The sequence below is a fragment of the Sciurus vulgaris genome (assembly GCF_902686455.1).
Source record: "Sciurus vulgaris genome assembly, chromosome: 6".
NCBI lineage: Eukaryota > Metazoa > Chordata > Mammalia > Rodentia > Sciuridae > Sciurus > Sciurus vulgaris.
In genome coordinates, this window is record NC_136466.1 from 62,745,373 (window position 1) to 62,767,580 (window position 22,208).

Genomic DNA, 22,208 nt, shown 5'->3' on the forward strand with positions numbered 1-22,208 from the left:
ACCCGTCACCCTGAGTCCAGGATCTGTTCCTACCATGGCCATCAGATGGCCATGATCCCGAGTGGACTAAATCACTTCCCCTTAAAAATATTTTATGGCATTTCTTTGCCCTCGTTAGAGAGTCCAAATTCCTTGCGGTGCTGAAGGTACCTTATTCGCTGAGCCTGCACCTGTCTCTGGCAATTTAAGGAAGTGTTAGGAAACAACAGACCGGACTCAGATCTGGGTTCTTTCTTTTGGCAGTACTGGGGTTTGAACTCAGGGGCACTTTACCACTGAGCTACATCCCAGCCTTGTGTATTTTTTATTTTGAGACAGAGTCTCACTAAATTGCTGAGGCTGGCCTTGAACTTGCCATCCTCCTGCCTCAGCCTCCCGAGTTGCTGGGATTATAAGGTATGCGCCATAGCGCCTGGCTAGTTCTGGGTTCTTGAATTGCCTCTGTTGCCACATAAATCTCAGTTTTCCTGTTGGATCATCGAAATATAATTTCCTGTGTACTTACCCCTTCCTGGCCCCAGATTGCCATGAGGGTGGGAACTGTGTCTTAAGTATTGCTATATCACTACAGCCTAGCATGGCACCTAACTCATAGTAAGCAACAAATACTTCTGAAATGAGTCAGTACATACTCGTGGATTTGTGAGAACTGCCATTATTGGCTTCTCTTAATGCATGTGTCCTGGGGGTCCCATTTATCCTCTGGGATTGTTTTATTGGCTTACTTATTTACAGAGGGAAGTGGGATTGCAGTGAGGTGCTGTGTGAGAAATGCCTTTGTGCTCCCCCGTCGCATGTGGGCCACCGAGGCCACACAGCTTCTCCTTGGCTCGGGCCCCTCTCCCAGGCTCCTTTGTGCAGGCAAGCCCCAGAGCCCCTTGCGCGGGTGTCTCTGCCTGATGCCGGCTGCTGGATGAAAACCTCTCTTGTTCCACTTGGCACAATGTTGCCATTATAGCCCCTGTGGGGGAACATGACACAGGCTGCTGGTCCACCCTGGGCCCCGGAAAGCAGATAGAGGTATGAATGGCGGCTGATGGGAGAGAGGGAGTGTTGTGGGTAGATGAGCACTCCTCCATCCGGAGCACCTTCAGGTTTCTGCTCCAGGTCACAGGGCTTGGCTTCCACGGTCAGTAGATGCGAGCCCGATGGTGTGTTGGGGGAGAATGAGCTTTTGTTTTCATGCCCAAGTGCCACGCGAGGCCTGTCCCCCCACCTTTTGATTTTTGCTGCAAGGAAAATAGCACAGAAGGACCTGATGTGAGGCGCATATGCTGAAGGCCTACAGGGCCAGGCGTGGGACAGGCCATGGGAGTCCTGGGTTGTGGCAAAGAGAGCTCTTACTCTGTCCCAGGGGCTGGGAGCCAGTCAGTTCTGGGGTGGTAAGACTTCTGATTTTGTAAAAGAAAGAACCCAGACATCTAGATTTCACTGTAAACCCTCTTGGGTAAAAATGTTGGTAACTAATTCCTATTGCTTTAGAACATTTCGAGAACCAGCTAAACCCTTCCTATGGCCTCCATACGGTGCACAGGCCCCCATGTGGAAACATGAGGGAAACTGGCCCATAAAGACCTTTGAGCTTCTGTCCAGCTGGATGCTTCCACCCGAGGGACCCAGACAGACGCCCCACCCTCACCCTGCAGTGAGGACTCATTCTTCTGAAGGACCAATGACTACCCCCAGGGAGCAGGTGGACTCCAGGTTTTGGGTTCTAAAGTGAATTTCATAACCTAGATCTAGAAAATACCTCGGAAACACCAGCCAGTCTTATCCTTTCTTCTGGTTCCATTCAGATGGGGAAACTGAAGTCAAGAGGGGAAGAGATCTTGCTGGAACTCACGGTGCCTCGGAGGCAGCACCTGGAGCAGTGGTGCCCAGGGCCCCAGGCGTGATGCCACATGAGCCACATGACCTCCACCCTCATGGCTGCCACCCTGCTGGGCTTGTGGACCTCACTGATGAAGAGTAAGACTTTGGGACGACGTGATTTTGCTACTCAGTCCTGCCTCTGCAGGGTCAAGAGCATGACCTTCAACCTCCCTGAACCTCAAATTTCTTATCTAAAACTTGGAGCTACCAATACCTCCCTGATATGGTGGTAGTGAGGCTTAAGTATGACTGAGTGTGAAGATACTGGAGCTATGCCTGGCCCAGGTAGGCCTTCTCCAAACGCCATTTGGCCCTCTACCTTGGAGTGGACATTGTGCAGCAGCCAAGGGCATGGGTTCGGGTAAGACGGCCAGAGTTCAAGTTCAGGCTCTGCCACAAACAGCAGAGAAATCTTGGATGAATTATTTATCAAGGACTCAATTTCCTCATCTGTAAAAAGGATGAAAGTAGCACCCAGAGGACAAATAAGACATCCAGAATGCTTAGCACAGTTCCTGACCTGTCACCAGGAGGGTTAGTGTGGTTTCCTCTGAAAAAGTTGTCGGATGCTTACGGAAATAGTAAGGAAATCTTGGCTATGTACCCAGGCTGCCCCCTGCAGGGAGTTTTCTATGAATCAAACTGCTGGACATGCCGTGGGTTCTGCCAACTTCCTCCTTCCCTTTGGGAACACCCAGTGCTCCTGAATGCGGGGGCTACCATACCTGCAGCTCCTGTTACCCCCAAGTCTGCTATGGAGTGATGTTTTGTATGCATATTTGAAAAAAATTAGTGCACTTATTTCATCAGAAGGGCAAATTGCTTGGGTAAGGTGCATGGTTTGTCCCAATCCAGGTGAGCAAGACCATGTGTGTTAGGGAGGCAGGCACACTTCTTTTTATGGCAATAGGGGCTTTGGAAAATGAGAAGGCTGTTGGTCTTGGCCCTACCAGCACTTCTCAACAACAGAGGAAAGCTTTTTCCCCTTCACATGTGTTTCTTGCTTCCCTAGTGAGTCCCATGTCCCATTGCATGCTCCTAAGGGGCATGGGGTGGGTGGGGGGGCCAATGCCTGCACTGTTAGATTGTGGTCGCTCACTCACAGCAAATGAACACACTTGAGACTCCACTGTCACCATTAATTCACCCAGGGAGCCAGTGTATTTGTCCCAACTCCATGTGAGTTACAACTCAAACCAGCTGAAACCAAGCGCAATTTATTTGCTTCAAGGGGTCCCAGGGAGCTCAAGGGTGGTGCTGGTTTAAGGCAACACCAGACCCAGGAATGCAAACAGAGCAGTCACTGCTTTTCATCTGTTAGCGCTTCCTTCCTCTGTTTAGTCTCCCAGTCTGTGGCAAAGAAGGTCGGGAAGCTCTAGACTGAGTTGAGCTGACAGCTGGAGACTCCAGGTGAGGACGCCCACCTCCCTCTCAGCAATGCCCTAGAGGGGGCACTCCCAGCCTGGGCACCCCTCATGATGGGACAGTTGGGGTCAGTACCCAAATGCATTCCTCCCCTGTGGCCAGGTGCCATGCAGAAGCCCATCATCCACGAGGAAGTGCGGTTATTGCTTTGTTTTGCAAATTTAATTTCACCTGGTATATTAGTTTGCTAGGGTGGCTAGAACAGAATACCACAGACTACATGGCTTCAACAACCGAAATTAATTTTCTATCCATTGTGGAGGCTGGAGGTCCAAATCAAGGTGCTGGCAGCTTTAGTTTCCTGCTCTCTTTGCTTCCTAGCTGGTCATTGGGGCCACCCACATACGCCTTGGCTGTCAGTGCATCTTGATCTCTGTGTCTCTGACACTAGGCAGATCAGATCAGAACCCATTCTAATGCCTTATTCTAATTTAATCACCTCTTTAAAAGCCCTGTCTCCAAATACAGTCACATTCTCAAGTGCCAAGGGCTGGGGTTTTGACATGGGAAGATGGGGGCAGAGGGAGGAACACTTCAGCTTGTAACTGGCAAGGCTGAGATTTGCCAGGGAGGTTGGGGCTGGCAGCACATAGCTCCATGGAGCTGTGATGTCCACAAGGAGGCAAAGGCCTTACAACCTAGAGCATCAGGGGAAATAAGGAACTGTATCCAATGAAAACCTCAGTGAGGTCCAGGGACCACCTGTGTGTATGGAGCCCCAGGAACCAGCAACGATATGTGAAATCTTTGCCTCGGTGGTTGATCAAGCCTGATTGTTAAAGAATCTTACGTTTTCTTCTCTCTGCAGCATTTCCAGCTCCCCAGAGACCAGGTGTCATGAAGACCCTGAGGGAATAAAGTCACCTTCTCCCCACTCACTCCCGTCAACCAAAACAATGGCTCCCAAGTTGTAGAATTCAGACTGTAGAATTCAGCTCAGAAGATGTGAGCTGAGTTCAGGCACTATACAGGCCAGTGTCTTTGGAGAATTAGGAAATTTATCTGAATTTGTATTAAAAATGTATAATCAGTCCTATAAACAGATAGTTTCACTGATATTAAAATAGAAATATTAGATGAATCCACTGAAGAAAAAATATTCCTTAGATAGCACTGAGTTCATAAATAATTTGAAGGTGGTGTTTGAGTGGACAGTTCTTCCTGACAAGGATACACTTCAGGCCATGAACATAGACGTATTACTTTTTAACCTGATTTGTCTGCACACGTGGTCCCAGTAAGCCCTGAGAACTAAGTATGGGCGGTGGCTTCCGGCCTTTGGTGTCCCATGTCTATGTCCCTGTGCCAGCACCTTGGACCAGGCCAGGGAAAGAGGCAGGAGGGTTCCTGGCAGATAGGGGCTGGCCCCCTCTCACACCTCTGGGTTTTGTCCATTTAGAGTTCTACTCCAGGGCTTCTAAATGACTGGGCAGTGGTTTCTAGCTGCATATGTAAGCAAGGTATTCATAACTGTGTGGTCAAGGGTGTTAGTGATGTAGAACACTACACTTAAAACTTCATCCCATGTGGGGTATTAATGGAGTTGGCATAATTCTGGGATGTTACTAGTTAATTTTAACTGTGATTTTCTCCTCTTGAGTTTTGCTATCAGTGCTGAATAGCAACCCTTCTGTTCCATGTGTGGCTCTGCTCAGTGGCCAGCTGCAGCCATTGACACCACCTTCCATAGCTAGTGCCTATGTCTGTGGGCGTGGCACCTGGTGAAGGAGAGGGGCTCCTGGTGCGGCAGTTGGCTCCTTGTGCAGATCAACACCAACGCTCAGCTGACCCATTGCACTGGCTTTAAAGTCTAACCTTGTCTGATTCAGGTGACCCCCAAAGTCGGGTTCTGTCTTATCAATGAAATGTTGCCCCCCAGTGTCCAAAGGGGTTATATACAGGGGGAAAAGGCCCCCTTCTAGAATTTCAGAAAGTCCAATTCAAGAGGTTGTTTCTGTCTGTAAAAGGCAGATGGTTTGGGGCAGCACTTCTGAAATTTCACTACTGGTGTCTCTTGGGGAACTTATTAAAATACAGATGCTGATGGAAGAGGTCAGGGTGGGGCCCCAGATTCTGCATTTCTGATGGACTCCTGGGTGATGTTGATGTTCCTGGTTAGACTACACTTTGGGTGGCAAGGTCTCTCTACATCCAGCATGTTGATAACCACAGTGCAAGTCAGACTATCTCTACAAGACCTGAATGAATGAGAGAGGTCCCTGTAGACCTTCCTCATATACTGACCCCCACCTGCCTGCTCACCTCTTCTAACCTGATTTTCCTCTTCACTGGATCTATTCCATGCTCCCCAGAATTTTTAGTTCCTCAAATAAGCCCAGTTCTTGCCCACCCCAGTGCTTTGCACATGCTGTTTCCTATACCTAGAATGTGCCCACCCCACTTTCCCTGGTGACTTAGTTCTCATCCCTCAGTAAGCATTTGAAGTGGGTTCCTTTCTGCTCCCTTCCTGTGATACCCTGTTTATTGTCTCTGTAGCAATCATGTGTCTTCTTCTAAGCTGTTTTCTCATCTGTGAGATGGGTTTATTAATTATGGCCACCTCTTGTGTTGTTACAGAGGTTTCTTCAATAAGATGATGTATAAGGTCCTCAGCACAGACCTGGACACGTTGTTGGAAATTAATATTATTTTTGATCACAGAAGTTTATTTGTTGTTGGAGCAACCTTTGATATCTTGAGGTACCCTGCATTCTGCAGAAAATAATCTGGATAATGTCATCTCATCAAATATTCCCATTTTACAGAAGAGAAACCAAGGCCAAAGAAGCGCCTGCTCTTTAGGTTTATTTATTTTGAAAAAAAAAAATGTGGATAGTTCAGCCGTTTCTCATGTCAGTCACTTCCACTCACACTAGAAACCACAGAAGGACATGGGTCTGGGTTGAAATGATGTGCTTTTATGGGAAACAAAAATATTCAACAACAATAACAAAAGCCCTTCAGTCTCGCAAGTTGTTAACCAGTGATAATGAGGCAGTTTCAATGATTGTGTCTGGCTGGGGACATTTCTCATGGGTCAAGAAAGTTGAAAGATGTTGGCCAAGAAGAGAAGTTGCAGGGAGAATTGACATCTTAAATGAAAGTACATTAGACTTCCCTTCTGGTCCCTCCACCCTATCACCCTTTCAAATCTCAGTTTCCTCCCAGAGATCCTTCAGATTTCACTCAAATGCAGTTCCTTCCAGAAAGCTCTCCTTGGTCTGCATCAACTGCATCTGGCTTTTCAGTATGTCACTTTCTCAGGCCTTCTCTCACTTTCTGCCTTACATTCCTTATGTTTGGGTGTATGCCTCACGATGCCCACTCTTATTAGGTATGCCCACGACTGGGCCCACGTTGACTCACCCCAGCACCCCCTCCCCCATGTAGTGCTCAGTAGTCAGCAGGTGCTCAGTGAAGGTTGTTGGATAGACTTCAGCTTTACATTTGCCACATTGCATTACCAGCCACTTGAGAGTCACAATTGTCATCTCCACATCTTCATCCTTCCTCCATTATCTCAAGATGGTCTGAAACAACACATCTCCAAGAAGGAACAGTGCCCTCCCCCAAACATTGCCAATTCAGGGTTGAAAGTTTGGAGAGAGGATGAGAGAAGGTTAAGCTTTCACCCCTGTTCCAGAGACAGGAAAGGCAGCCACTGGGGCAATCTGGGATGACCGTGGGCAGTGTTGGCCAATGCCTCATTTTGGAATCTTATAAGAAGCCATGATCTGAAAGTTCCCCCAGGAGACCTGGCCAACTTGGCAGTGGGACCCGGGATTGGTGGGGGTCCAGTATGATTGCCCTACCAGCCCAGGGACCAGTGGCCTAGGCGAGACCCTTTCTTTGGGGTATGGCCTCTTCTCCATGTAGAGGGTGGTGAGAGCTGTCTCTCTGGTTGTTGGGTTGGAGCTGAGGGGAGAACGTTAGCCCTGTGGTATGTAGATCATCAGGCACATAGATTGTAATAAGGCTGAAGAATACAGGCTGCAACCACAGGCCTCTCCTAGGAGGGGGAAGGGTCAGGAGGTGCTGGGAGTGGTGAGGGAGAGAAGAGGGTCAGAGGTCCTGCAGCTCCGATTCAGCCAGCTGCCCGGCTCCACTCCTGCCTCCAGCTCCCTCTCCTCTTTTCTGTTCCTCCAAGTCCAGGCCAGGCAAAGAGGCCAGTTGGTGGTGGTAGAGGGAAAGGAAGCACATTTTTTTTTCTTTTTCTACCTTGAATCCTTGATTTGGACGGGGGGTGATCAGGGTCAAGGGCAGAAGGAGGAGGGTTGGTGAGCTGAGGAGAGGCCAAGACCCTATCCACTTCTGTCCACTGGTGTTAACAAGTGGATCTGAGGCTCACACTTCTAACTGCATCACCCCAAGAGCAATGAACTCCTGATTGGGGGTGTGGAGAAAATTCTTCATGAGCCCTCAAAAGTGCTCGATGATTTGGGGAGATCACTGTGGATCCTCCCATGGGAGGGCCCCTGGGGGGCCAACCGTGTGTGAGAACTGCAAGGTCAAAATCAGCCCTGGAGAATTGGGAGAGGGCCAAGAAGCAGAGAGCAGAGAGACTTCTCCAGGCACCTTTTGAACAGAGTTGGACCTTGGGGGACTCACTTTGGGATAGATGTTTTAGTATAAAAAGGATCCCCAGCAAAAGGACGGGGTCCCTTCAGATCCCTTCTTGGATCCCACAGCACTTAGAAAAGAGAAGTAAGGAGCATAAAAATACCTTGATGATGTGGGCTTGCCTGACAGTACAGAAAAGCAAGTCTCACGGAGGCAGCGTGTCCCATCACACAGGGGGAAGACACCGCGCTTCGGGATAGAGATTTTACGTGATCTTTATATAAATGCATCTATATGTATAGAACCTCTGCCTAGAAGAGCCGGGCTTGCTTCTTCAGTTCATTCCTCTTCCAGAGGGCTAGCCGCTCGAACTCTGAGATGGTCATGCCGAAGACTTGGTAGAACTCTTCCTGGGACAGGTGGCGCTGGGGGAGGAGGAAAGAACAGAGAGAGAACAGTATGAGGACGGGAGGTGTGGGCTGGGGTGGGTGGGTGTGACAGCCATCTCGGTGTTCGAGTGCCCTGTGCCTGGCGCGTGGTTCCATCAGCGGGGTGTGTGATGACTGTGTGTTGAGCGGATGAATGTGGATATGAAAGTTTCCCTGGAGGGGCTTCTGGAGCTGATCTAGCTGCAGAGGGACCCACTGCCCTTGGCTCAGGTGGGACTTCAGCTTCTCCCAAGCACCCCTCGAGCATGTTGGTTGGCCTCACCTGTCTGCAACCTGCTGCATGCATGTGTGTCCAGAAGTGTGCATGGATTAATGCTGTCCTATTCCTCTTTGGCAGAAAAGGAGGCGTAATTAAGATTTTAGGGTGTTTTTTCTCTGATTCATATTTTCACAAATGATCTGGAAAGCTGTGTGTTCATCAGCCCAACAGGGTTTAAAAAAACTATTGCTCATGTTTCTCCACCCACTGAAAGGTCCTCTCATCTCTTTCTTATTTGAGGACAAGTTTGCTACATGGTCGAACACTTCTGCATTCCACAGTAGGCTTCCCCGCTTTGTCTCCTCAGCAGCCTTGAAGGTGCGATACACTGTCAAAAACCTTTAGTGTCACAAGTATGACCTTCAAATATGCCACAAGGTTAACAATTGGTATATTTAGATGGAGGGTGGATAGATGCTCATTGTCCTGTTTTTGCAACTTTTCTGGAGGTCTGAAATTTTTCAAAATGAAATTTAAATCAAGGTTTTATTTTTTTTTTTGTTTTGTTTTTTTGTAGCAGGCACTGAACCCAGGGGTTGCTTTACCACCAAGCCACATCCCTAGCTATTTGTTAATATATATATTTTTTATTTAGAGATGGGGTCTCACTGAGTTGCTTAGGGGCTTGCTAAGATGCTGAGGCCTTAGTATCCTCCTGCCGCAGCCTCTCAAGCTGCTGGGATAACAGGTGTGAGCCATTGGTGGCACCCAGCTAAAATCAAGTTTTAAAAGAGAACTGCATGGCAGATATTCTACACGTCAACTGGATTCACTGAGCTGGTCTGTTGGCAGCAATGATAGTTGCCAACTGGGTACTGAAGGAATTCAATGAGAATTATTTATACAGCTACACAATAATTAGGCACTTCTCAGGTCTACTGTGAGTAGGCATGTATTTTTAGCTGCATTTCCAGAATTTTGAGCAAAGGTGACACTGATAATTTGGATAGATGTTACTGGCTGCTGGTGACTTTGAGTTAATTTTTACGCACTTAGCACTATTTAATAACACAGCAACTCCTTGCATTGCTCCTGTTCTGCTCAGTCACTCCTAATTCACCATCACCCTCAGGTTCTCATTTGATCTTTCTGATCATTCTGAAAACCAGGAATTATTTTTATTGGATTAAAGGACGAGAAAACTCAAACTCAGAGAACTAAAATGACCTACTTGCCCAAGAGGGAGGGAAGAAAGCAGAGCTGAGACCGGGGTCCAGGTCTTCTGATTCTAAATGCATTGCTCCTCATGGTCCATCCCATTAAAACAAATCCATACCTATATCTGTCTACTACGAAACATTTCAAAACTACACAAAAGAGGGTACAACAGTACAGAGCACGTGTCCATTGCTCAGATTAAAGAACTGTCCATTGCCTTGGGTTCATCTGTCTATGCTCTTTGCTGAAGTCCTTAAAGTGAAGCCCAGACACTGTCAGCTCATTCCTATCTACCTCAGTATGGATGGCAAAACTTACTCCATATTTTCTCACATAGCCTAAGAAAGATTAACAATCCCTCAGAAAGATCCAAATTCCAGACCACGATAAACTCCCTACTTGTCTCAGTGTCTTTTGACAGTTGGCTTGTCTGAATAAAGACCTGCAGGGTGTCCACATGTGGCTTCTGGGTAGGCCCCTTCAGTGACACTTGCTTCCTTTCACAGTATTGACTTATCTGTACTGTTTTACCCTAGAGAATGCTGAAAAATAATTTGTATATGAGGAAATTTTCTTCTCTGTTTCTTCCATAGTAAAGATGGAGGGAAAAAATAATTCAGCCTCATTTATTCTTTTTCTATTGGAGCGTGGTGGTTGCTACTGATTATCTAGTTGTTTTTTTCTACTGTGTTCAAAAATCTTATAAGACATGTTATAAAGCGATAGTAGCCTTGTCCCCAAGTAAAGTGTTCACAAGTAGGACACACTGAAAGGAGATGAAGACTTCACTTACCCTCCACTAAGAGCCAACTGGAGCCCCCCTCCTCCCTGAGTCCTCAGAGTCCCTAACAGCCTTGTGCACATGACATTCTCCATGGACTTTAAGGCAAAAAATTTAGAGCATGGCTTTTAGAACAAGGCGGACATAGGTGTGTGACCTTGGATAAATGACTTAACTGCTCCTGGGCCTCAATTTCCTCCTCTGCAAAGCGAGAGCATCGTAGCACCTACCTCATCGGTACCATGAAGGTGGATGAGAGGACACAGGTATGTGCTCAGCATGTGGCTACCACATGGAAAGTGCTCCATCATGGCTCACTGTCACTACTGCAAATGCCCATCACATAGAACAATCTGGTCCCCATTTTCTCTAATGCCATCTAGGCTTCATCTTCTCTTCTTTGCTCACATGACCCCAGCCACACTGACCTCTTGTGTCTTCAAACATGCCAGCCACTCCCGCATTAGCCTTGGCCCTGGGTGTTCCTTCTGCTCAGAATGCTCTTGTCTCATGGGAGCATGGCTAACTCTCTCCCCCACTTTCCTCAGAAGTAACACAGTCAATGATGCCTAGCCAAATCTCCTTTCACCTTCTTCCTTCCCTTGTGCCCTTCTAAGGCACTATGGCATTTGTTTGTTGTGTTCCTTAGTGTCTGTCTTCTCACATAAGAATGCAAGCTCCGAGAAGGTAGGCTGTTTTGCTCACTGATACATTGCAAGCCTCTAGAATAGTATATGGTGTATGGAATAGATTTCTAATATTTTTTGGGTGAATGAGTATTTATACTCTGAGTCCCTTGAGCACAGGGTCAGGGGTCTCCTTCTAGGCTGCTCCCTAAACTGGGGCAAGGACTGAGGCAGTGTTCCTAGCCCACTGAGTTCAGCACTCCATTCCTCAAAGCTTTTTAAAAATACTGATGCCCAAGTTCCTTCCCGAGATTGCAACTTAATTGGTCTAGGGTGGGGACCCTGTATTGATTCTGATGCTCAAGAAAGACTGTGCTCCCCAGGCCTGAGCTTCTGGGGACTTGAGATGTTGCATCCTTTCCTGCTGGCTTCCCTGAGCTGCTCTGGGCGCTGTCCCCTTCAGCACCGGCAGGCAGACACTTCTGGAGAGGAAGCGGGAGAATCACTCATGATCTCAGCTGCTGATCCAGCTAGAGCTGGGAGGACCCGCTTGCAGGCCCTGTCTTCTGCCTCTATCCTGGGTGAACTCCTCACATCAGGTCAAGGTGGCTCTTCCGGAAGAGCTTGAGCCTCCTCTTTTAGAAGACTGCATCAATTCCACAAACACTTGCTGACATCTCTCCCAGCCCCAGGTCCTGTGATAGAAGACAGACGGTCTTTGCCTCTTGGAAGCTCAGGGTCAGGTAGAGGAAATGGGTAAGTTGATGTTGTAATAAAAGGAGAATGAGAAATGTAGAATCCACCCCCTGGACACAGGCTAAGGGAGGCCGGAGGAACAGGTAAATGATCCACCCTGTGGGAGGACCAGAGGAGGGCGTGGAGCATTGGGATCACCAGTTTGGGCCCCTGAGAAGTGAAAAGGTTCCCAGCCTGGGAAGGGCACTCTAGGGAGAGGGAAGATCAGGGAGAAGCATGTTGAGGGAGAGGGTGAAGCATGCTGCAGACCACAGGTGACCAGGGACTGGCCCCCTGCACCAAGTGAACTGCACTGCTTGAATGCCCGACACCATGCCCAAGCCACCAAGGACTACGTCTTTATCTCTACGTCATGCCACTGCTTATGATGCTTCCCTTCCCCTCTCCATCCAAACCCGACCCTCTTCCAAGTCCTTCCAGATCCTTCCTGTTCCTGTCAGCCTGTGTCAACCAACCTAGTCCTCTCTGAATAGCAGCAAATTAACCTCTACCTGGTACTTAATACTTGGTCCCTTGCCAGACGCTGTGCTGAGGGCTTGATGTGTATTGTTTATTGTTCATTTACTTACTTCTCCTGGCGACTTGAGGGAAGCACTACACCCTCACCCTCACTGATACAAGGAGAAATGCAGAAGACATGTTTGGGTAACCCTAAGATGTTGGCTGGTGTTGAGCCAGGAGGTGGCGCATAATTAATGTTAACACGGTGTGATCTACTTTTGCCTGATTAGTTAATGTCTCCTTTGTGCTAGTGGTCAACAGATATTCCTCATTCTTTCTTGATTGGTACCAAGGGGCGTGCCTCAATTGTGCTGATCCTAAGCTGATTGGCTGCCTTAGGTATATAAGACACGCACCTATAGGAAGCACCTCGGATAAGCAGCTAGTAGAAAGGATAACCGGATAAGCACGGGTAAGTACGGGGAAGCAGCACCTCTGATAGATCGCAGAAGGCAGATGGCAGATCACAGAAGAAGCACCTCTGATAGCACGCACCTTTAGTGTGCAGGATGCAGGACTTTAAGAAGATATAGATCTCTGAAAGTGTAGTCTCTCTCTCTTAAGCAAAGTCTCTCTCTCTTATGCAAAGCCTCTCTCTCTCTCTCCTCTCAAAGCCTTTCTTCCTCTATAAGCTAGGGAACAAGTGAATAAGCAAGAAAGCAGTGCACTAAAGAGAAAGATAGTAGAAGTAGCTCAGTTTCCAGTCCACCTCCGATAAATACCCGCGAGATTGTTGCTGCAGGAGGTAACAATATCCGCAGATTTGTTGCCTTGGGGGGCGACAGAGAAAACCAAGGTTTACTGAGGCTGTGGCTTGGCACACCTGCCCACCTAGTGATGGCGGAAGCAGAATATGAACCTGGGGGTTTGACTCTGCTGCCTCACTGTCGCCCCATCACAAGAACTAGCTTTATGTACAGTCCTGAGACTCTGGGCCTCTTGAGGATGGGGACCAAATCTAGCTGTCATTCTGTGTCTAGTGTTTGCAGAATGTCAGTACCGAGTGAGGACATGCTACTGTCGAGCATCTCAGGTGTCATTTGGGCTGAAGAGGAGGCAGCCCAGAGCAGCATGGAACAGCCTTGGACTGAGAAAGCTGCTTCAATCATGGCTTTTCCAACAAGCAGTGGGGCCTTAAAGACATGTATTTTCTGTCCCGCCCCCGGAGCTGGGTTGGATGGACCAGGCAACTTTGGATGCCTTCAAACTCAAAGGCTCCCATTCAGTTTTCTGGACTTACCTCTAAGCGTGTCCGGTCCACATCCTTGGGCAGTCGGTTTCTCCCTCTTGTGGTCACCAGCAGCAGCTCATAAGGATAGATCTAAGGAGAAAGGTAGTGGGCGTTTCCAGCCTGGGCGAGGCGGGTGGGCCTATCTTTTTCAACAATATTTTGTGTCTCAGCTCCTTTCTCTATCCACAAGGGGTCAGAAATTAAGTCTGGAGGAAGGGCCGGGCCTGCCATCTTTGGGTTGCGTGGTGGTCTTAAAGCATCTTCTCCCCAAAGGCAAGTTCCCACAGCATCCCCTAAAACTACTAGGGACAACCTTGGTAGCATTTAGTATTAGTGTGGACACAGAGCCTCCTGAATTTAAGTGTCTAATATTTGGTGGCTTGGTCATCCACCAGTCTTTGAGGACCAGGGAAATAGTCTAATCAGTAGTCAGGAGACCTAGGGCAGGATTCAGGGATGGTGGACCAAGGAGGGACAGGGACTCTTAGTCTAAAATGACCCAGCCATTATTCTTCTATGTTCCCTTTCCTGAATAGTGACAGTGCTGTCATCCTCTTGCTGGTCCCCAAGGTAGTGGTTCTGAGCATCAGGAGACCTCCAGAGCCCATGTGTCCTTTACCTTGTACTCTGTGGAGAGAAAAGACATGCATAGAGTAGAATCCATAGCTCTTGCTTTTTGTTACCACATGGCCTCTGCCTTATTCTCCTGGGAGGGCTGGCCTCCACACATCTTGCTCCTGACCATTCAGAGACCCTGCCTTTGCTGAATTCACCATGGAGGATAGTCAGAGCTAGTAGGAGCATGGAGGGTGGCTGGAGATATGGGGCTGGGCTGATTTTGTGATGGTTTCAAGGGAAAAAAAGCTTTTGACATATTTAGGATAGACATGGGAAGAATGAAAGATTGTGAAGCATGTGGAAGGGATCTTCCACCTTCTGGGGGAAATCCTCCAAGGTTCTGATGTGCCTGCTCAGAGGAGCTGGTGGAGGCTGGTATGGGAGCTTCCCTAACAGAAAGCATGAAGCTCGTGGACTTTATTTTTTGGGAACCATGTGTATTTGGCTCTGAGTGTTTCCCTCCACTGGGGCTGGCAGGCAGCTTTAGTTCAGCAGTACAGGGAGATCAGCACTCTGTGATGGCTCTGGGAACCCAGATGGGACAGATGGCCTGGAGATCACCCAAGGCCAGGGACTTGAGAGGATGAGGAAAGAGCAGGGCAAAGGAGGGAGTGGAAGTGAAAGGGAGTGGGAACTCGGGGTTTGGACGGAGCCCAGCATGGGGACAGAATCTGTAGGAATTGTTTGCCAAAGGTCAAGCAGCAGTTATGAGCAGTGCATCCGGAGTCCCTGGGAAGTCCCAAGAGGGGCCTCCTCCTGCAATCCCAGCCAGTGCGCTTACCTCGCATGCCCCAGTTGACTGCGTTCATGCTGTCGTAGTGGAAGAGGTCTGCGCTGGGTGTCTGCAGGGGGGACAAAGCCAGGACTGCCCTGAGCCTCCCCAAGGCATGGGCCAGGGTGCAGGTGGGGCTTGGGGCCTGCTCAGCAGTCCCTGTCTAAAGTCAGGGGAACTGAGTTTGCCACCAGCTTCTGCTGCCTATTCCTAGCACACAGTAGGCACTCAATATATTTCCATTCATTTCATTAATTTCATCTGGTGCTTTCTTTCATTGCTCTAAGACTTTTTCCTATGAGGTCTTTCCTGACAACTCTGTTGAGAATTTCAAGTTGTCCCCTTGATAAACTCTCAGTCTTATCCTGCTCCTCTTTTTTTTATAGCACCATCTTCTAATGTTCTATATAATTGGACTTGTTTTCTATGTACTTTGTACTTTCTGTTCTCCCTAGAAAAATATAAGCTCTGAGGGGCAGGCATCTTTGTTCTGCTGTGTTCCAGGCACCCTGAGTAGTACCTTTCAATAAACCTCTGCTGATTGAATGGATGTCCAGCCTCTGAGTGTGTGGAGGGCAGCATGCTCAACAGGCAGGGGTTGTCAACACCAGCCACTGCTCTGCAGAGGCGCTCTGGTCATTTTTGTGTGCTCCCCGCTACAATAGTCTCCTAATGGATTTGTGGCTTCCACTTCTGCTCCTCTACAGTGTCCATGCTGCATATCTGGTAGAGGGATCCCACTGGGAATCTGCACTGGATCTCAGGGTGCATGTACTGAACTCTGAAGGCCTGACTTGGTGTACAAGGCCCTAATGACACTCCTGTTTGGCTTCACCTCCTCACAATCTCTATCCTGGTCACATGATTCAGTACCATTTTGCCCTCCCCACCCAAGGACTTAGATGTTGGACTTCCCTACATCTGGATGGCTCTTGCAGGTCATCAGGTGGTGAGGTTCCCTCCCCACACTCAAGCCTTTGTTTTGATTCACCTCCTCTCTGACTTCCCTTCTCTCTACCCGCTGGCTTTTTTTCTACCCTAGCATTTCCAACAACCTGAGCTCATGCTGCACATTTTCTTGTTCATTGTTCATCTCCCAACTAGAATATGAGCTCCATGTGAGCAGCAGCTGCATTCACTGCAGGATCCCCAGCACCTGGAACAGTGCCTGTGATTTAGTAGGTGCTCAATAAATCAACATCTATCTCAAAGTCCCCGCCCTTGGTTCCCGTCACTTGTTAGCTCACATTGCTAACAAGACAAGTTTTCATTCTGTTTCAGCCTTTAAACCAGCTCACTGCTTCCATGAAGCTTTTATGTCACAGGCTCTTAGAGTTCATGCAGCTCAGAAGACTAGATGCTGTGTTAGAGGTACACCTCTGGGGCACAGCAGTTGGGTGTGGGGTTAGGGTCGATTGGTCTGGGCTCCAGTCCTGGCTCCTGGGACTGCTGGATGTGAGCTCGGGCTAGTCACCTCAGCCCTCTGCCTCCATTCCTCCATCCACAAAATAGGGTCAATACTAGTAACCACCTCCTCTGGGCTGTGAAGGTCACGGGAGTAGATATTGGTAAATTTGAGTGTTTGGCACAGGATTCTTACTCAATAAGTACTAGTTATCCCCAGTCCCTCCCCTGGGGGCTTCTTTTCGCAACAAGGGTTATAATGGAGGGGGACAGGTCATTACTATTGGGTTCCTTCATTGGGTTCACTTTCAAGCCCCTCTGACCCAGTTTCACTCATAAGCAGCTGCCAGAATAATGACCTGGTGTTCAGCTGGTTAGCATCTGGGGGTGGGCCCACCCTACAGCAGAGCCCCTCTTACCCTGTGCAGCCCATTTCTCCTGTAGGCAGGCAGAGAGGCAGATTTGGAGATAAGAGGATCTGAAAAGAAGGGTCCAGAGCAATTACCAGGAGCCCTAAGCTAGGGGTCACTCTCTCTGAAGTCATTTGGTTATAAATAACCAGTATTACCCACAATCCAGTGTGTATGTGGGGGGGGAGCCAGAGGCCCTGGTTTTTCCTGATGCCTTCCAGACCTGCAACTTGACCCCTTCCCTGCAGAATTCTAGGCCCACTGGAGACACCTACTCACAAATTTTTGGCCTTGACCTATACATATCTATCCTATGATGGACCCCTCTGTTCTGGCCACAGTGTGACTCTGGTCAAAGGACCAGAAATTGGAGTTGAGCTCAGAAGCAAAGAGGAAGGCTCCAAGCTGGGTGGAAGACGCAGGTGCTCTTTCTTTCTCTTCGGGAGCTGTTGGACATAGCAACCTTGGTTCTAGAACCCTAAATAGAGGCTCGCAATCTCACAACTATGGTGGGGTCAGCTCTTTGAGATCAGGTTTGTGCTGAGACATCTACATTGTATGGCCAGCAGAGAATTGGGAGACTTGTAGCCATCTTGACTCTGCCCACCGCAGGGACACCATGAGCTGAAAGCAGGGCAGGCAGAACATACCACTGTCAGCCAGGTAGTGTGAACGAGGAGCTGCAAGAAAGAAAAGCTGGAGGTCAGGGTTCACAGGAAAGACAGACATGAGGGAGACAGTTCCTGGGGACAAGGACACATGGCTCCCATACTTGGCTACCTGGCAGGTGGGGAGGAGGGGCCTTCTTAGCAACTCCTTTACTGCTGGTCAGTTTCCAACCATTGTGCTTGCATCCCCTCCCGCTTCCCACCAGCTCCCAGTGTGGAATAGGTGACTTGGGATGTTTGTTGCACAGATGTAGCTGAGCAGAAGTGATTTTTTTTTTTTTTTTTTTTTTGTGGTGTTGGGGAAGAAACCCAGGGCCTCACACATGCTGTCACTCTGTCACTGAGTGTGAGTTTTGGGCTGCCTTGATGCACTGTGTGGGGCTTAGAGCTGGGGATTGGGTGGTCAGACAGGGAATATGGGCTCATCAGTTCATCCTGCCTCTGCCATTAGTAGACACTTATTTTCACATGAGTTACTCAATCATGCTTTATTTTTCTCATCTATAAAGTGGGAGTGACAGTGTCTCCCCTATAGGGCTTCTGTGAAGAATATGTGACATAACACAGTAGGAAATTCAGCACCATGCCTGGTGCATACTAACATGCTGTACAACTGGCTTTACCATCACCACTGTCTTTAATCTCACCAAGCTCAAGGTGTAGTAAGGGGAAGAGGGAAAAGCTCATGGACTTAGGGTCACTCCAACCCAGGTCTGATGGGTCACTTATTGGCTTTTTGACCTTGGCAAGTGACTTCACCTCAGTTATATCTCACCTATAAAATGAGTGATAATACTCTTGATGTTGCAGGGATTTGTGAGGACCAGGAGTGATAATGTATCTATGCATAATAAATGATACCTCTTATTGTCCATCACATATTGATGTGAGATAGTATTTCCTGGTAGGACTGAATCCCACAGGGTAAGAAAAGGAGGAGGCAGATAGAGCATGTGTGCCTGTCCAGGAAGAGGGAGGAGCTTGCAGTGAGACTCTCAAAGTGACATGCTTGAGTGAAGCCTGTTTGTATACCTCCAAGTGATGGGAGGCTCAGCACCTCAGGAAACAGGCCCCTATATATTTGAGCCCCTCAGACTACAGTGTTGGAAGATATTTTTCTTTACATTGAACCCAGCAGGATGTCACAGCTTCAGATGGCCCAAAGAAGTGGGGTGACTGCTCAGGGTAGAGGATGGGCTTGTTGGTGCCCCATCCAGTCCCTTATCAAGTCTGTGTTCCAGGCCTGGGGAGGCTCCCAGAGGAGACACCTGAGATGGAGAGAAGTGGGGGATTTCCCTTGATAGGCAACCTATACTTATCCCTTTGTTAGCCCAGGGGATTGAGTTTGGGGCTGACTGTGTTGCAACACATCCTTCAGGAATGGGACCTAATGGAGACAGTTTCATCACTTACAAACCCATGGGTCTTGGGCAAGTCACTGAGGGTTTCTGAGCCTGGGTCCCCTGACTGTAGCATGTGGGGGCAATCTACTGCTCAGTGGTGCTGGGAGGAAGAAGGGAGTGCCTGGACTGCCTCACAGGGTGCCTGGCTCAGAGTGAACAGCCCGCAGGCACTGGCCCCAGCGGAGTGCTTACAGCCATTGAGGGACATCTCATAGCCAGCCGTGTGCAGGGCCTCCCGGCTGCTGGTGGAGCTCCGGGGAGGGGTCCAGGGATCCGCATAGGAGCTTGAGCGGGCCTTCATCTCCTCCTTAAGAATCAGACGGCCAATCCCACTCTGGAGCTGGGGAGGAGAAGGAGCAAGATGAAGACAGAAGGAAGCGGACAACCCTGGGAAGGGTTGAGTTGTTGGGCCCTCTTGGGGGAACCTCTGCCATTTTTGCCTTCCCAGCATTCCTCCCTCCTTACTGCACCCACATTTTCCTTTGAACTTCATCTCTCTTCTACAAGTAGTCCTGAAGTCGGGGTGAGGCTCTGGAAGTTGGCACAAAAAAGCAGGTCTGTCCATGACAGGATCACATTGCCCTTGTCACAGTAGTTGGTTTGAAGATGGGCAGGTAGCCATCTTTTTTTTTTTTTAAATTGAGGTAGAAATCATGTAACTTAAAATTAACCATTTTGAAGTACAGTCATCCCTAGTATCCACAGGGGATTGATTCTAGGTCTATCCCACTTCATACCCTTCATACCAAAATCCTCAGATGCTCAAGTCTCCTATAAAATGGCATGGTATTTTCATATAACCTATGCACATCTTCCTGTGTATTTCAACCTTTAGATTACTTTTCTAGATTTTTTTCACTAAGCACAATTAAAAAAATATTTTTAGTTATAGATGATGTACTACCTTTATTTAATTAATTTATTTTTATGTGGTTCTGAGGATCGAACCTAGTGCCTCATACATACAAGGCAAGCATTCTACCACTAAGCAAGCTACAACCCCAGCCCAGGCAGTGGTTTTGAGGTTCACCTACACTGTGGCATGTGTCAGTACCTCATTCTTTCTAACAGTTCAGTAATATTCTGTTATATGGAGCTGCCACATTTTGTTTATCCATTTGTGTAGACATTTGGATCATTTCCACTTTTTGACAATTTTGAATAGTATTGTCATGAACACATATCTACATACATTTGTTTTTGTTTCCAATTCTTCTGGGTTTATACCAGAAGTGGAATTGCTGGACTCTGTGATAATTCTATGTTTAACTTTTTGGGGAACCATCAAACTTTTCCACAGTGGCTGGACCATTTTATGTTCTCATGAGCCATCTATGAGAGCTGTTGGCACCCATTCTTTTCATATAGAAAAGAACCAGTCTGAACATGAAACAAAAACAGAGGCGAGCTTCACAGGTAAAGAGACAACTTTCCTTTGACATTTCTTTTTTCGCGCTGCTGGATCTGGTCATACCTGAAGCTAATCCTACCATTTGACTTTTCAGTTATGCAAAATTAAGCATTTCTTTTTTCTATTGTAAGTGAGTTTGAATATGATTTCCATCACTTGCAAATGAAAAAAAAAAACCTCAGTAATCTACCCTCTAAGCATCTTATTTCAGTGATGTGGCCTGCTCACCTTGTGCATGCTGCGGTCAAAATCATCTTCCTCTCCTCCGGATGAGAACCTTCTGGCTCGGGGCACTGTCAAGGGACAGATGGGATCAACTCCATCCTGTGCACCTCACTCAGCCTGCCCTGGCTTAAGCCATTAGGCCCTCCCTCCTTTTCTCCCTTCCTTCCTGGAATGAAATAGGCTAATCTAAGATACCTTCTGGGTGTGATCTCTCCTATCATTGCAGCCTCTGAACACATAACCTCCCATGGTTGCTGGTTCTTGTCCACCTTGGATTATACTATTTCTGGGTCTTGCCTCCTTTTCTAAATGGAGAATTCTCTGAAGGTAATGGAAGACTCACTGCTGAGCATCCATGAAGCTTTGTTCAGAATGGGCATTCAATTAGTAAAGCCAGGTGTTGAATCAAAGTGACATGTATCAGTACTTGATGAAAATTCCTTACAATATTTGAAAGGATCTGATTGGGCGAGGAAGTGACTCAAGAACCAGGTGCCCATGAGAGCCTTTTATCTTTCTACATCCTTTCTTTTTCCATTCTCCACCATTTTTCACCCTACAGCCAAAGCGATCTCTCAAAAGCATGACTGTGATTATGTTACTGTTTTGAATAGCTTCTCACTGTTTAGGATAATAACCTAAATCTTTTTCTCAACTCACAAGACCTGTGGAACATCTTCCCTCACCACCCCACTTGCTCTGGTCCCTCTCTGAGATCAAGGTGAAGAGGGTAGCCTTTCCTTTCCTCCTTTCCTGAGAGGCCCTCCCCTCTCAGGTCTGGGAAAATGTCAGAAAGTCTGCACTCCCTGCTGACCTGCCCCCTTGTCACCCTTCCTGTGGCCACCTCTTCATCTGGCTGGATAAGCCGCCTCTGCCATCAGCTCTCCTACCTCATGGTTGGGATCTCTGTCTCCTCCACAATGACAGGAACCTGATCTGTTTTGCCCCCCAGTGTCTCCCTAGGGCCTGTGGCTGGCCCTTCATACCTGCTATGTAATGAATAGAAATTCTGAGGCCTATCCCTGCAAAGCATTCTTATTCGGGATGGTCATGTGAAGGAGGTGGTGACTATTCTGACTTCCTGAGTCCTCCGCTCTGACTTCAGGGACCCATAGGGTTGCTACCTTTGGGGGACCCATGGTAGGTCCAGTACTCAGACTCTGCAGCATAGTAAGGGTCTGGTGAGTAGGCTGGGCTGTACTTGGAGGCCTGGCTGATGTCTTCACTTGTTTTGCTCTTGGTTGCTGTAGACAAATCACCTGCAAAGGATTCAAGGGGACCTCTTCAGGAAGGTAGTGTCTTGGCTGGGAATCTGGACCCTTTCCCTGTTTCCGTTAGGTATTAGCACATGGGAGTGAGGCCACTTTGAGGTCAGAAGTCAGAGATCTGGGACATGGAGCACTGGAGGTGGAAAAGCTCTGGGCCAACCTCTCATTTTATGTTTGGGAATCTAAAGATCTGAGAGGGGAAGGGACTTGCTTAAGACCACACAGAAAATTTGAATCAGAACTGGGCCAGACTCTAGCCGAGGGCTCCTTCCAATGGTCATTCCATGGTCTCCCAGGTCTGCTCTTTAGAGAACAGTAAGACTCAACAGGCTCCGGGGAGTCCAATCCTTTCCTTTCTGGCCTTTCAGGAGCCTGCTTTGTTATGGACGTGAACCACACCTAGATGGGAAT

General features: G+C 48.1%; 1 protein-coding gene across 1 annotated transcript in view; it reads right to left on the reverse strand.

Moving 5' to 3' along the window:
• Positions 1–6,086: 6,086 nt before the first annotated feature.
• ABLIM3 (actin binding LIM protein family member 3) overlaps positions 6,087–22,208 on the reverse strand; it is a 111,014-nt gene continuing 94,892 nt past the window's right edge. The window contains 9 exon segments of the mRNA XM_079144815.1: positions 6,087–8,282; positions 13,628–13,708; positions 14,238–14,245; positions 15,018–15,078; positions 16,832–16,890; positions 17,473–17,502; positions 19,086–19,233; positions 20,533–20,597; positions 21,654–21,788. Coding sequence (XP_079000941.1) covers positions 8,169–8,282; positions 13,628–13,708; positions 14,238–14,245; positions 15,018–15,078; positions 16,832–16,890; positions 17,473–17,502; positions 19,086–19,233; positions 20,533–20,597; positions 21,654–21,788 — 701 coding nt within the window. The 3' untranslated portion in view covers positions 6,087–8,168.